General features: G+C 53.2%; 2 protein-coding genes across 2 annotated transcripts; one reads left to right on the top strand and one right to left on the bottom strand.

Annotated features, from left to right (window-relative positions):
- Nucleotides 1-959: 959 nt before the first annotated feature.
- TMEM209 (transmembrane protein 209) lies at nucleotides 960-11,845 on the top strand. Its single transcript, XM_078861106.1, has 15 exons — nucleotides 960-1,015; nucleotides 1,451-1,592; nucleotides 2,064-2,122; nucleotides 2,664-2,777; nucleotides 3,501-3,763; nucleotides 4,189-4,393; nucleotides 5,072-5,250; nucleotides 6,383-6,454; nucleotides 6,953-7,049; nucleotides 8,431-8,556; nucleotides 9,308-9,405; nucleotides 9,520-9,634; nucleotides 10,399-10,502; nucleotides 10,716-10,789; nucleotides 11,550-11,845. The coding sequence occupies exons 1-15, from the start codon at nucleotides 991-993 to the stop codon at nucleotides 11,605-11,607; spliced, it is 1,731 nt and encodes a 576-aa protein (XP_078717232.1). The 5' UTR covers nucleotides 960-990; the 3' UTR covers nucleotides 11,608-11,845.
- ARMC10 (armadillo repeat containing 10) lies at nucleotides 11,839-15,806 on the bottom strand. The gene is made up of 6 exons (XM_078861110.1): nucleotides 15,622-15,806; nucleotides 14,376-14,617; nucleotides 13,903-14,037; nucleotides 13,447-13,617; nucleotides 12,911-12,982; nucleotides 11,839-12,756 (listed from the first exon to the last, which is right to left on the bottom strand). The coding sequence occupies exons 1-6, from the start codon at nucleotides 15,737-15,739 to the stop codon at nucleotides 12,511-12,513; spliced, it is 984 nt and encodes a 327-aa protein (XP_078717236.1). The 5' UTR covers nucleotides 15,740-15,806; the 3' UTR covers nucleotides 11,839-12,510.
- Between the last annotated feature and the right edge of the window lie 13 nt (nucleotides 15,807-15,819).

The raw sequence follows: 15,819 nt of genomic DNA, 5'->3' as shown, positions 1-15,819 counted from the left end.
AGTGTTACCGATAAATGATACACGAATTCAAAGTAAAACATTATAATTGGCATCGGTCCCTTGAATGAATTCCCTCTCGGGCCGAGCGAACGCTTTGCAAGTTCCCCCCAACCCCCTTGTCCCCCACCAGCCCCGCCCGAGGGGGGGGGGTCAAACATCGTCCAAAATCGCGTGACGTCATTTATGGACGGCCCCTAAGGCCTTCCCCCAACCTGCAGGCGATGCTCGAAAATATGCAAAGGGCCAGGTGCGAATCGGAATAGTTGTGAACCGACATTGCTGAAGGTGTTGGGCGCTTGTGGTAATATAGCGCTGGGCTCATCTGTACCGGTGATATTCTTTTATGCAGGTGTCAATCTGCACAGGTGGGAAACTACATGTCTGCCCGTATGAAATGAAGTCGTGGGTCATATTAATTTAAGTCTTTTTCCCAGTTTTTTTTCAGTTTCATTTATTTGGTATAGCCCTGTGCAGAGGTGTGGACTCGAGTCATGTGACTTGGACTCGAGTCAGACTCGAGTCATGAATTTGATGACTTGCGACTCGACTTGGACTTGCATAACAATGACTTTGTCCCACCTCTGGCCCTGTGAGCCATTCGGCTCTTGAAAAGTGGTCGGACTAAAGTTGACCCAACGTTCGATCATGATTACTGGGTACGTCCTCAATTGCAATGAACATGAGCCATCACCGCCTCCTACAGGACACACGTGGCAGGGCCTCTCCTGAAGAAATAGAGTGACGAGAAAAAATAAGAATAAGTTTTACTCTTTCTGGCAATAAACCCTATTGTTATTTTTTTATACTTTAATACTGGCAAAACCAGTCACGAGACTCGGCGAGACCTTCCCTATGTCACTTTACCGAAAAACCTACGAGTATAAGTAACAATGTGCTCGTGCCACACGAATCGGATTGACACGGAGCGGAGTGGCTGCCCGCTTAACCACCCCACGTGACGGCCCCGGCATGTGACGTCACGTGGGCAAGATGGCCGCGCCCAGCTCCCCGCACGGCGAGTGGAGCGGAGTTTATGGAGTCGTGGGTTGTTGTTGTTTGAGTCGTACTGGGCGACTCTTTGTCGCTGTAACTACTCGTAGAGGGCGCGTGTCTCGTCTGTGGTCGTACTGCGCCGCGGTTTTAGCTCCCGGCCCAGCGGCCCGCCATGGGTCGCCTCTGAGCCGCCGGTGATGCGTGCGTGTTCCCGCCGATTCTGCCCCATCCCCTCTACATTACCGTGTTCCCGCATCCCCTCGATCACCCATATCCTTGTGTACCCCCAACCTGCGTTTCGCTGTGTCCCTCTACCCCGTATCATGCCCCGTGACCCCCTTCTACCCAAGTATCGTTACAGACCTCTACCCCCCAGCCACTCTACCTCCATGTTCCTGTATCACCTGCAGTCTCTATAATCCTTCTACCCCCTCCTCTCTCTGCTCCTCCGCCACAGGCGCCGGGGGGTTGAGCCCCGAGGCGCGGGTGGCTCGCATCGCGCAGGACATGGCCCAGCGGCGGGAGGCGCAGGGCCGCGGCGTCCGCCTCGCCTGGGGCCTCCTGCACCTCTCGCTGGCGGCCATCGCCTGCCTCGACCTGTGAGTGAGGTCGCTTCAGGTCGCGTGGGACCACGTCGGGTCATAATGGCTTGGGGAGGGAATCGTGGTGGAGATCTTAAGCCGGGTTTCCAGCTGAGCGATACGTTGAGCAACCACATCGCTTTGGATCGGGTGAGGTGAGGGGGGTGAGCACCTGCCGCTTTGTCGGCATATGCGCGTGTAGCAGCACAACAATGAAAGCGTTCAATCTTGATTTGAAGCTTTCGTTACTGCAGGAATCCATACTCTTTGGTTCTTTCGGTAAAGTCACGTAGGTATAAAATAAATCACGTTTCGGGCGCAACACAAGCGTCCGTCATCAGGTGGGAAAGCATCATGCTTTGCCACCTAATGAAAGAGCATATTTGACAAAAGCATTTGAATCAAATTATCCTAATTTGTGATCATTTATGGTATCACAGTGAGGAGGGCAAATCATTCCAGCTGTGGCTGTTTTTTGTCTCTTTTCAGATCAAGCAAAATGTTTGCTCAGTACTTTGGGGTGAACTACTTCATGGTCTACTACCTGGGTGAGTACAGGTCGTGAATTTATCCACGAGTCTCTCTACTGCTCATGCGGTGATCTCTCTGCCTCTCGGTGTGATCCCAAGCCTGCACCTCCACGCTTATAAGCACACCACTCAACTTTTCATATTTTGTACCACTTTATTTTGCGAGTGTCCCACGTTTCTGAGAACTTAGCGCGAGTCAGAGACATCGCATTGACGTAAGAAAAGCGGGATCAGGCAGGACCCGCCCGCTGTAAGGGGCGACTACCTGTGGTCGAGGGAATGCGCCCGAGAGGACACCCACCATTGAGATGGAGTGATTATATCGGCTCCTGTGCACAAGTGGAGGTGGATTGTTACATCGCAGGGTTGTGAGAGAAGGCGACGGCTTGGGGTGGTCTTCATCCAGTAGTAGATCGATCATGGCTGATACTGATCATGACTTCATGAGTATGTGTGCGAGCGAGTGGGTGAGTGATGAAGTGGGTGACCGAATAGGCGTTTGAAAAGTGGGGGAGTGGGCGCACCGAGTCGCGTGTCACGTGATTTGTACCCCCCGCAGAGTCGGCGCTAGCAGTGCTGTGCAGCGTGAGCTCGCTGTTCAACCTGTGGAGGTACTGCCGCTGCTCGCTCCCTCAGCCTCCTGCCGCCCCCGGAACCTCCCCGCAGCGTGCAGGTATAGCCACGATCAACCCAACGCGCGTGCACATTTAATCATCAATATGGAGTGAACACGGATAGGTAGGTCTAAGCTCAATTTCATAGTGATCGTTTTGCCATCAAGATCGTGACCGGGTGTCTCAGAAGTTGGGGCACCGAGCTGGCACTGCTGAGATCCTAGTGCGGATTCTTGTCAGTTGTCTGTAATTAAACTGGGTTTTCTCATGTGTTCACTTGGTGGTCTCGCCCGGTCACCAATGGCTGCACGAGAAAACCCATCGCATTAAATTTGGGTCTGCACTTAATTTGGATAAATTTCACTTCCATGGACCACCCTGTAACACAAAGGGTCACGCTGATGTACGAGAGATCCGAATGGACTCTCCGTCTGATGACGAAACACTGACAATAAAATCTTGGAAAACGCTAAATAATTTCATTTTTTACCTATGTGACTTTACCGACAAAACTAAGAGTATGAATCCTTGAGGTCACGAAAGCTTCAAATCTAGAAATGAGTTACTGGTGCATTGTGTAAACAGCACAGGGGAGACAAAGGCAGATGGCCATGGTTTTGACCACACTGCTGTCTCATAGGTTATACCACCCTTCATAGGTGCTCGCCGACAGCTCTTGTCTCTCACGTTACTCTATGCAAGCTACACGGGAGCTTTGCCTTGGTCTTTGAGGGAGTGCCAACTGCCCCTTTAATGTCCATGTGTGTGTGTTGCTCCCGCAGCGTTGCTGAGCGGCGTGTCTCCCAGGCGAGCGGACGCGACCCCCGTGAGCTCCCCGCCACCCCCCGCCCTGCAGGGTCAGAGCGTGCTGAGCTACAGCCCAGGGCGCGCCTTCACCCCCAGCCCCCGATTCTCCCCGGCTAGCCCCCTAGGGGGCTCAGGGTTCCACTCTTCCCTCGCCTCGTCATCTGTCTCCTCGGCCATGAGCAGCTCGGCTGCCTCCCCTGTGCCCCCCTACTCCTACTCACACCTGGGCTACGGACAGGTGCGCATGAGTGATGCCACACACACACACGTGTGCATGTCCGTCAGCGCACACAACAAACGTGTGTTTTGTCTTTTTGTCCAGTTATATTATGATTGTGATAGCAGTGTCGTATCATGAGATGAATAATCCAATCTCAGCAGAGCTCCAAAGCTAAGCTGGGATGGAGCCTGGTTAGTACTTATTATGGGAGACTACCTGGGAATTCCATGTGTTGTCGGCTTGCGATGTGATTTGAGTGTTACCAGCCCTCTACTGCAATCAAACAAACATATGCCATACAGCAAAACCCATCTGAAAACGAGTCTTGAGACTTTGGCTTTTCTGTGTAAAATAAAGGGTATTGTTACTTTTCTCAATGCCACAGGGCATTGCTTGCAGTTTGTGTCGGTCATCAAACCTCGCCTTCGCCCGTCTTCACACAGAGCAGCCCCGGCTCCCCGGCCAGGCCGATGGGCGCTACGTCTCCCCTCGACGGCTCGCTGGACTCTTCGGGCCTCCGGCTGCGCTACCGCACGTCCCCCGCTGGGCCGACGGCGGTGCTGGGCCCCGAGGAGCTGATCACGGACCAGAAGACGCTGCACAGCTTCATGCAGGGCGAGGAGGAGCTGCAGCGGCGGCGTCAGCTGGGTGCGTGGGCTGCTCCGTGGGGCGGTCTCGCACTTGGGGTCAATAATAATTAGAGTTAGAGCGGCGGCATCGTTGTTGGTTACTTTTCCTTTTAAATTGAACCAACATGTGGGCCTGTCACATCACGTTGTGTCCCGTGCTCGAACCGTCGACATGAGCTAAACCGGTTATGGAAAGCAGGGGGTAGAGGGATGGGGAGCAGGCCCACTGCCCCAAATAAGCCGGCGTGCCACTGGATGAGGTAAGATAAGTATTTAAGGAAGGAAGAGGGGGTGGCAAGGGAAGGAAAGGGTGTAACCAAAACGTGCCTAAAATCAAAGAAACACGAGGCTGCTAAAGAGCTATCATTTTTTACCTACACCTCTCCAAGTCCGTCTCTCGTCTAATCCATATGGGTTGTACCCCTTATCATCGGTTCCTGTCTTTACGACCCCCCATTGTGGTTACTTTTTAAATGACGATTGCTGAGCATAAGCCCAAACCGCCAAACCGCCCCGCCAGTCAGGAACAAACAGCACTCCTGACATGTTGATGACTCTCGTGCCGGTGCTTGTTCAGTTAAGTTTAAATGAGTTTGTTTTTAACGAGGTGAGAATTGCAGCAACTAAGAAAATAGGCATTGGTGCAAAAAGGACGCTGTCACGTCAGAAACGGAAAATCCTCGTGTTGGGTGGCTAGGCATGGCCGAGTGGAGCGTGCCCGCGGGAGGAGCCGGTGCCTGGGCCTACAGCCAGTCCCCCGCTGAGTGCGCCCAGAGCCTGCGCAAGTACGCCTACCAGCCGGCCTGCCGCTGCACGCAGCCGTCCGCACACAGCACCGACGAGGCGGACGCCGGCGCCGCCACCGCCGCCGACGAGGTAGCTCCAAACACCTGGCACCGGTCGCTCGCTCAATCACTGGCGAGCTGTCAGAGCCTGGCCACTTGGCAGCGTCGTCAGTTCCTGCAGAGGGGACACGAGTCTTCTTTCGTATGGCTGCTGATGTAGATGCAGAGCAACAACTACAATTTCACATTCAGGTGGTCAAGCCAGATAATCACGTCATGAGCAGTGGAGTGTATCGCCGCTGTGATGTCTCCTTCGTATTTGTGGGTCTGGCTTTGTGCCGTTCCATGTTGTATAGTCTATTCTGGAGTCGTTGGAAGTTTATATTTGCAATGCCGCTATTATAATAACAAATTAAACCTACGAGGCTGATTTGTTTTTGAAGTAGGTGTATTTTTTTCTTAAATTTCTTACACGGCTAGGGTGGAGGGGGAGGTGTGACGTCACCGCAATGCACGAACCAGGTTCAACGCTGTGGGTTGCAGGTGACGTCACCACCACGCAGATGTGCATAGCGATGTCACCACCGCACACTTGCCCCCCCCCACCGCGTGCCAGCCAGTCAAACTTTTTTATAACATGGTATGACAATAAGAAAAACTTCAGTGTTATCCGATTGTGCTTTCGGCGTCACGTCACAGAACAAAGCGTTCAATCGGATCTCACGCAGAGCAGTGCGGCCCTTGGTGTTGGAGAGAATTCCCCTTTGAAGGAGATACTCCAACTTTCTGAGACCCTTCCTTGTGAACTGTGGTCCATGGTGGCAGCACTTTCCCACCTGCTCTGCCACTCAGACTAACGTTCATCACATGACAGTTAAATTGATGTTTTGAATTTTCAGAACTGAACTTTAGCCTCGTTAAGCACAGAACCATAATTAATGTTTTATTATTTGTGCAGTCATTGGTAACTGGGATGAGACCATCAACTCACTGCACTGGAGAACTCTTGTTTAATCACAGGTGGCTCCTTGAATTTCAACCCAGGATTTCAGTGGTGCCAGCTCGGCCTTCGGAACAGAGCCACCAGGCCACCACCCTTTCCTGAATTATTTTGGACTTCACGCTCACTATGAACCCATCATGGACACCCGAGGTGGGCTGGGTGTGCCGTGCGTTGCATGGCTCTGACATCGTTCTGGTGCGTCGCCCGCGTGATGGTGCAGGTGTGGGCCAAGGTGGGCACGAGCCGGCAGCAGCTGGAGAACCTCGACTCGTGGGTCGCCAGTCTCCGCAACGTGAGTGCGGCGGGCATGCAGTGCGCTCATGGAACCGGTGCCCGTTACTCTGTCTTCAATGCCGGGTTAACTCGGGGGTGCGGTACTTGGGGATAAAATCACAGTTGTATGTGTGTGTGTATACATGTTGAACCTCTTTTGCACCAAACGTAGCCAACCGTGCTGACAGATGACTCTGTTAAGACACAATCCAATGCAACTCATTGGCCCGTGGTACTCATCTGGCGCTGCCCATCTTGTAACGTTTCTGTGCAGCGTGCAGATAACCACAAAGCAGCATTGATTTGCATACTTTTGAGCTTCGCGAGTGGGATTTAAAAAAAGCGACTTTTTTATTTGTTCGCCACGAAAAAGTCCACGTTTACGTGCGGTGCACTGTATTCCTGCCCCCATCTCTTCCGAGGACAAAATTGTGCTCGCCCGGCTGCTGCTGCTTGCTCGGGAGGGGGTGTGTGACGATCGACGTGCGCTCTCTTGTGTCGCGGTGCGAGGGTGCAGTGGATCAGCGAGACGATCCTGGTGCCCCTGGTCAAGGAGGTGGGGACCGTGAATCGGCATCTGCGTCGGCTGGGCTGCCCGGAGCTGCAGGTTGGCGGTAAGGTCGCACGCCCACGTGGGGTGCCCCTGGCGTCGGAACGTGGCGTGTTCCAGAGGGGACGTCATTCGCAGGCATCGTGGTTAGAATTTGAAACATTTCCCGCCAATCGCTCATTTGCTGTGGAAACTTGACAGGAACCTCCTGAAAATGTCGCGAGATTAGGCGAGGCTTTCCTGGGTTAACGAGCACAAGCATAATAATAATACACATGCCCGTGTGTAGAGCTGCCACGATACGGTGTTACCGTGGTTTATTTTACGACGCAAGTTTCCACAATAGTGCTGTATTGTCAATTTTTTTAATATTGTTATTGCTTAATGCTTATTTTATTTCTGTTATAAAAAAAAAAAACTTTTTTATTTATTTAAAAATATTAAGCTGTAAGTGAAGAGCTACTGCCCATTAAACTGGTGGTGTGCCAAAGTCACATTTCTAGCGCATTTAATTGTTTTTTTACGATTTCTCGCGTGGGACGTAATCGTTATAAATTGCAATGTTGCAATGATTGGAAGACTTGTGGCAGGCCCATGTGGAGCGAACAGCAGTTGAGGAGCTCGTAAACAATCGCTCTTCCTATTGGAAGTGCAGCAAAGCACAAACGCAACAAACAGGGTCACAGAGTTACGGGAAATAGATTTCACGACGGTCATCTAATTGTGTAAACTTATGTCGTATCCTATCACTCGTGTGGGTGTGTCGGTGCCACACGTGCCCGTGGGTGTGTGAGCGATGCACAGGTGCGTCATCTCACCTGTGTGGGCACGACCGTGTCACACACGTGCCCGAGGGTGTGTAAGAGATGCACAGGTGCGTCATCTCACCTGTGTGGGCACGACTGTGTCACACAGGTGCCCGTGGGTGTGAGCGATGCACAGGTGCGTCATCTCACCTGTGTGGGCACGACCGTGTCACACACGTGCCCGAGGGTGTGTAAGAGATGCACAGGTGCGTCATCTCACCTGTGGGCACGACTGTGTCACACAGGTGCCCGTGGGTGTGAGCGATGCACAGGTGCGTCATCTCACCTGTGTGGGCACGACCGTGTCACACACGTGCCCGAGGGTGTGTAAGAGATGCACAGGTGCGTCATCTCACCTGTGTGGGCACGACTGTGTCACACAGGTGCCCGTGGGTGTGAGCGATGCACAGGTGCGTCATCTCACCTGTGTGGGCACGACCGTGTCACACACGTGCCCGAGGGTGTGTAAGAGATGCACAGGTGCGTCATCTCACCTGTGGGCACGACTGTGTCACACAGGTGCCCGTGGGTGTGAGCGATGCACAGGTGCGTCATCTCACCTGTGTGGGTGTCCCACGTGTGCTCAAGTGTGCGCGTGTAACACGGGTACGTCACCCCAGCCGTGCGTCTCCCTGGCAGAATCCAGCGTGCCCAGCTTGCGCCAGGCGGTGCTCCTCAAGGCGGCTGCCATCCCTACCCTCCCGCGCGTGCTGCTCTACCTGGACGTGACGGCCAACCAGGAGTATCTGTGGGAGAGGATTAAGGGTGCTGCCCGCCCCCGTCCCGTTTTTTTTCTAGCGTGGCTTCCCGATGTTAATTTAGTTTCAATAATAATGACGTCTGTAGCGCTTGGCATAACATGGCAAGTCTGTTTACGGGTGCTGGACATACCACAAAAACAATAAACATGAGTCAGGCAAAAGGCTTATTCTAGTTGATGGCAACCTGTGGAAGTTTGGTCAAGTATTAAGACTGCAGATCTCATTTCGTTATTCTCTGACCAGTGTGATTTCAGTATCGTTAAACAATCCCCATGATCAACAATGTGTGGGGAGGCATTCATCCAGCAGTGGATTGACATGGGGCTGTAAAATAATCTTAACTGCAACAACTCAAATAAACTGGATTACCTCTTTCCCATAAACTCTACCATGGACCCAGCCGTACGTTAGTTAATCCCTCGGTCTAAACATCAACTGTGACTGCTGCACAGGTCTGCGTGCGTGCATACGTGTTGACAACTTGACGTTTATCTCCACTGCAAAACCGGCTTTCCCTAAAAGGGTTTGCACGTGAGATGATCACACACCTCACCAACACCCCCCCCGCAATTGCAAATGAAGGCACGTAGCTGTCCATGGTGGCAAAAGCACCAAGTGTTGGTTGTTTGTGAGACCTGCGACGCATCTCGCGTGTTGTGGGTCTCGGCAGGAAAATCCCGTTTTGCAATTGACCTCTCGGCAGCACGAAAGATCCTGACGGCTTTCGACTTGACGTTCGTCGTTTTTTGACGCAGACCTGGCCGATGGCGGTTGCATGAGCGCGTTCCGCTGGAACGGCGGCGGAGACTACCGCGGGCGCAAGTGGGACGCGGATCTGCCCACCGACGCGATGGTGAGCACAGAGCACGCACGGCATTGGGAGACCCTCCGTGCACTGCTGACACTTGTGTGGGGAGGCCTTCATCCAGCGGTGGCTCTATGCTGTTGTGTCGTGTGTCTGCATCAGATGGTGATGCACATGTTGTGCACTTACCTCGACTCGAGGCTGCCTCCAAACCCTCGCTATCCGGACGGGAAAACCTTTACCTCCCAGCACTTCCAGCGCAGCCCCAACAAGCCAGGTGACTCAACCCCCCAGCCGACCAGAGTTCAATTCCCGATGACGGCTGACATCGGTAGACAGCGACACCTGAACCGGTCGTAGGCCCCCACCCGACCTTACGGACCCCCAGAGTGAGAGCAGCATTGAGGAGTACGGTCACACAACCCCATAGCTAACACTGGGTACGTCTTCATCCAAAAGTGTATTGACGACCAAGCGCTGTAAATGAGTGTTATAGTACATCAGTGGTTCACTGCGATATGGTCAATAGGTGTGGTTGGCGTTTCCACCGTCGTACGCCGGACTTTATAAATGAACCTTATGGCGGGACTCTGGGGTCCCATAAGCCACCCGGCTTCGCATAAACTGCGTTGCGACGTAATTTTATGTCTGTTGAAAGCGAACGATATGGCAATCTATTCCTCTCGACGAGCACTACACGTTACGCTAATCAAAGTTTTGTTTCTTCTGCACATTCGTCCTCGCTGCGCTTGGACGACATGACAATGATCCGCGCCAGGTGGGTCGTGGCGTTTGTGCGCGGTGGGACGGAGTCGCCAAAAAGAATTTAATTAATTACGATTTTTACTTCCGTTTATTTGGGACCCCGGGGTCCCACCATAAGGTTCAAATGTCCACTTGTGGATGTCGTGGACGTCTCTGCCGCAGGACGTTCAAATTCAAGTTGAACCTGAACGCCGGAGTGATGCAGCTGCGGGCGCTTCTCCCGAGTCGCCACGACGCTCACGTGACTCCCCGTTGCGACTTCCTCTTTTCCATCAGATGCCAGCAGCCAGCAGCAGCAGGGGCTGTACATTCACCAGATCAGCACCAATCCAGCAAACTACCAGCTGGTGTACCACGGCACGGCGCTCGAGCTGCCCAAGGTAACAATGGTGCTCCACTGTGTGACATCATAACATCTGACACCGTGGCGATGGAACGGCATGTGACGTCACGTGGCCCCGTCAGAAAATAAAGAACCCCGATCTGCGTTCACGTTCCTCACCTGCACCTCATCTCCTTCACCAGTTTCTTGTCAACAAAATTCACAAGGTGGCGGTGATGTTGGGGCTCAGCAATTGTTTCTCTTCTTTCAGGGACGGAATAACCTGTTTCACACCATCCTGATGTTTTTGTACATCGTCAAGACAAAGGAATCGGGGATGCTTGGGTATGTATTCTTGTTCTTTATTGGTACAGGTTGTGTTGCAGTTAGCAAGCTACGCTATGAACCCGGCGACTCAGGTCTGATTCCCACTCATGCTCAACAGTAGCGACGATTATCTAGGCCTCCCCGAGGTCGACTCAGCTTCAAATGAGTACCTGGTGCGGTGTGTAAACATCGCCACTCGGGAGACAAAGGCGGCCTGGTGTGGTGCTGGCTACCCACACAGTTGTGTGCCGTGGCGCCCTTCACAGGTGTTCGCTAACAGCACTTGCCCCAACAGTCTGTTAAGGTTACATGGGGGATCTTTGTCTTTTTTGGTACAGGTCAATGGTGGTAGTGTCCATTCCAATGTGAATTTGTCTGGGATCTAACTGTGGCTAATAGTGTCATGTATTAGATGATTGTTCCCAATGCAAATGCTACTCATTGCTACAGAAGGGCCAGAACACTAAAATTGGGTATAAATATTGTTGAGTTGATGCCTATAATCCTAATAGCAACAAACTACTGAACCTGGGTAACAGTCCAGAGGTGGATTGGATTCACTTACATGGCACGGCCATCCTAAAGTTTTACGTTGTTTTAAGGCTTATGTCAAACACTTACAATGCACGATCATCATCACGACTTAATTTGCCTGCAAGTGAAGTGTTGTGCTAAAGGTCATTAGAGATTTTGGAAACACTCGCAGGGCAGGTACAGAATTTCTGAAGACCACGTCTTGCGCATTGCGAACCGCTGCCCCCCCCCCTTGTCTCCACAGACGGGCGAACCTGGGCATGTCTGGCGTCAACATCCTGTGGATATTCGGAGAGCAGTAGATACGTCCAGGTGCTGGTGGGCCTCTCCATTCAGAGCCATCTACCTGGTGGCTTGGACCTGTCTGACCAGGCTTTGCCCCCTTCTCTCCATCCGTCGTGCTGTAAGCCGCCACCCCTGCCGATTTATTTTACGACCACAATAAACATGTGTTTTAGGTTGTTTTTTTTATATTGAAGCGGTCGTCGGGTTTTTTTTTTTAAAAGAATGTTAAACTTTAATAAATGTTTGTGGAAATGAGTTTGTAGTGGTGTGGTTGTTGGTGGTAGACCTACTCTTCTAAGCCATGTCTTCTCTTAAAAAAAAAAATTCCCTCCATTGTGCCACTTGAAAACCCAGACAGCTGTGTGCAACACTTCCCGTGAGAGAACAACCCACGCTTTCACAGAGCTACCTCCGGGATCCCTTCAAGTGACCCCTGTGACCGACCCCATGCATGCGAGGTATCAACAGGGCTTAAACGGCGATCCATGGCGTTTGTGAAGCACCGCTACACAACTGCATCTCAAGATTCTGTCGTGTAAACGTAATCGGTACACGCAGGCAGAAGAGGAGAGTGCAGTCAAATCTATTGTACTTTACTTGTGCCGACCAGCATGGACGCCATGAAGGAAAAAGGCTGATCCATATTTTTGGGTTGGGCTGCATAGTGGTAGTTACATACACGTTCTTGTCATTAACCCTCCACCACCCTACAAAACTATCACCTTCACAAACATTGAGGGCGTGATGCTGGCAGTAGCGTTGTAACTTTGCAAATACGACAATCGCGTCGGGTGGTGGAGGTTTAACGACAAGAATTTTGGGCGTCAAACTACCACTGTGGCCCAACCTCAAAAACAAACTGGACTCAAGCGATGGCTACCTGCGTTGTAAGTTGAGAGAGAAGGCCGATCGCCGCGCAGCTACGTCACGAAGCTGCCCAGGATGCTTGAGGCCGTCTCTCTGAGGCCGTCGTCTTCGTGGCGCGTGAGCCGGTAGATGCTGGCGCACACCTCAGTGCGCCCGTCCAACAGCAGCGCGCGCAGTGAGCCCGGCTCCGCACCGTCCTCATCCATCGTCGCCGCGAGGTTCTTCAGCAGGAAGAGGACGCGGCTCGTTACCTCCACGCTCCCCTCAGCCTCGAGCAGCCTCAGAAAGGAGCTCGCCACCTGTGGGGGGAGGAGGAAAGATTCGTCATTACCACCAACACTGCCGCCCGTGGTTAGGATTTACCATTGTTGTGTAACGTTGCCAGCAAACGTGTGAAGTGCCGCCGGTTTGACGATGCCAACTGGCAGACATGCTCAAGTTACAAGTCCTCACCGGCAGGCTGAGAATTTCTGGTTTCATGTCGGCATTCCCAGACAGGTTCACAAACAGCTTCAGGGCTTGTAGCTGCAATAGAGGCAGAGACGGTGGCAATGCACGACTCCTTCACATGTTTTTACTGCTGGAGCTGAAACAGCTGAGATGCACAAGGGCAATTTGTTTGGCAACTCTTACCAGTGACTTAACAGGAAATGGTTGCCACAGTTTCCTATTGAATTAAATATAATTAGTTGCCCAAATCTGGACTAATCGAGTTGCTGCTTCTCCATATTGTGGCCTGTTGTCTATACAATGTCCACAGGGTGGCGTTCATGTTAAAAGGGATGGATTCCTCTGGGTGTTCACAACTTAGAAACCTTGTAAACAATCCCCCTCTCAGGGTAAATTCACACTTGGCTTCATTGCATAAGCAATGATTCATAATCACCAACACTGTCACTTAAATTTTATCTTAAGATTCGTACACACTCGCATGTGTGGGGTCAGGTGACATCAGTGAGTGTGTGATCAAAATGTGGCATCAGCGACACCTGCGTGTTGTCGCTGTCGATTAGTGGCCACAGGTCGGGCAGCGTCCCCGCAAACTGGCCGTGGTACTGGTCCGTGACGGTCAGGTTGGTCAGGAGACGCAGCCCGGCCACCTGAACGTCGGGGTGAGCGTCGCTGCCGGCGATCGTTTGCACCACCTGAGGAATGTACTCCTGTGGAACACAACGGCGATGGAGACGGCAAAGGGCATGGCCGTTCCCAACACGTTACCCCAGTTGGGGGGGGGGGGGGTCTCCACAATCTGCATCGCACACCGACAAGAAGTGTACCATGGGGGGAGAGGTGATGCAGGTGGTTACTGCACTGCGCTACGAACCAGGTGACCTGAGATCTATTGCTGGTCACAGCTCACGTAGGTTGGGAGTGTGCATGGTTATATTCTATCCCAGGCGTGCTCGCATGTGCTGTCAGGGCCGCATGTGCTGTCAGGGCCACACCTGCAGAACCTCCTGGTTGGCCATGTTCATGGCGAGGTTGTTCAGCGTGTTTAGCGCCTGCTCTCGCACGCCAGCGTCCTCGTTGGAGATGCAGCCCACGATCACGGCCAGGCCCCCGACCGCACGGATCTCCTCCTGGGATTGGGGACGGGGCAGTCAGGGTCGGGTCACGAACTGAGATGGGTACCTGGATTCGCGGTTTTCACGACCTGTGCATCTAAGAATTTGGCATATACACATGTCTGTTTACATATGAGCACAATAGTCACCTTATATTTAATACTATAATGAGCCAAGAATGTTTGTCCCGCATGTGACGTCACTCCACGTCGACCAGCCCCCCTCATTACTAATGTAGAAGAGGGGCTTGGGGTGTAGAAGAGCGGGTGGGGGGGTAAAAGAGCGGGTGGGGGGGTAAAAGAGGGGGTGGGGGTCCCTCAATCTCTTCCCGGCGGCGTGGCCGACCCTGGCACCTGGGCGGCGGTGAAGGCGGCGCGGCCCGCGAGGGTGACGAGGACTCGGCGCCGCAGCAGCGTCGTGTCCGTGCCGGGGGGAGCCAGGAGCGCCCCCAGCAACGCGTGCAGCTCGCGGCTGGCGGCTGGCGGGGTGCTCGTGGAGGCAGCGGCGGCAGCAGCAGCAGCAGCTGTGCGGCTCCGGTGCGGCCCATCGTCGCGCCTCTCCAGGCTGGCCGCAGTCCGCACGGAACGTGCTTCTTCTATCGACACGGGGGAGGGACGGCGGCATAGGGCGCGCTCGTGAGATCTCACGCCTCGTGCGTGAGATGCACGCGCGGCACTCGCCACGCGCAACGCCCGCAACGTTGCGAGCAGTGATTCGCCACTGCCAACGCAGCAGCCACTTCGCGAAATGCAAGCGCGTTGTCACCATTTGAAGAGAGAACAACATACGCTTGACATGCTGCGACTCGTGTTACTGTTGCATATATGAGCAGTCTCTTCATGGAGAGCCTGCAGAATGGTACCAGACTCAACTCTGCTTAGCTGACTTTGTAACTGATATTTGGGTCCGATCGCGTGAAGTAAAACGTGTCATAAACCCTCCTCCACCCGACACAGCCGATGTATGACGGCTACAGCGGCACCGCCGGTAATATTGGCAACGTTCAACAGTTCGTTAGTCCGACGTTTCGCTGGTAGTTACAGCCAGCGTCATCAGGCAGTTGCCAGAATAACGAAAACGGCATTTTCAGATTTTAGTTAAAAGTTGTGAATTGATCTGCTAACACACTGACGTGCCGTCGCCGTAATGCGTTCGTTTACGTGACAGCTTTGGGGCCATCCATTTAGTAGGTCTGCAAAGATCTGTCAAAGCTTGACCCCTGAACCCTCTCCCCCTCCCTGTACGCACGCGGACTTCCCCCCCTGAACCTGCGTCCGTACGTACGCCTGACGCACCCCCCCCCCCCCGAATCCTATAGAACGGCCGATATGTAATCAACGCAGAAACGATCAAGGATTAATAATATTAACTATTAACGTGTTTAAGCCGGACTATCTAACTCATTTGAAGGCCAATGTAGACAAATTATTATCGAGGCTTCACACCCCCCTCCCCCCTCCATGCGTACGCACTAAATGGATGACCCCGTAACTCATTGCCTGTGTCGAGTGGCCGAGGAGGAGAATTTCTGACCCAACAAATCAATTCGGAACCACGCTTCTCTCGCGAGGGGCGTGCTCAGTCTCCTGGGCTGCTTACCTGGGCCGGTCTGCGGCCGCTGCCTGCGCGAGCGGTACCAGCAGTAGACGGCGATGCCGGCCAGGCCCCCGGCCAGGGCCAGCCGGCCCACGGCGACCCCCCGCGACTCGGGGCCCATTGGAATGCAGCGGCTCGTTCACTCTGCGAGCTCCAAGCTGCCACCCCCACCCCCACGTGGAACTCCGAGATCAACTTCCG

This window comes from Lampetra fluviatilis, chromosome 11 (assembly GCF_964198595.1).
Source record: "Lampetra fluviatilis chromosome 11, kcLamFluv1.1, whole genome shotgun sequence".
NCBI lineage: Eukaryota > Metazoa > Chordata > Hyperoartia > Petromyzontiformes > Petromyzontidae > Lampetra > Lampetra fluviatilis.
The sequence above is the reverse complement of the archived record's forward strand: the minus strand, read 5'-3'. Positions and strand labels throughout refer to the sequence as shown.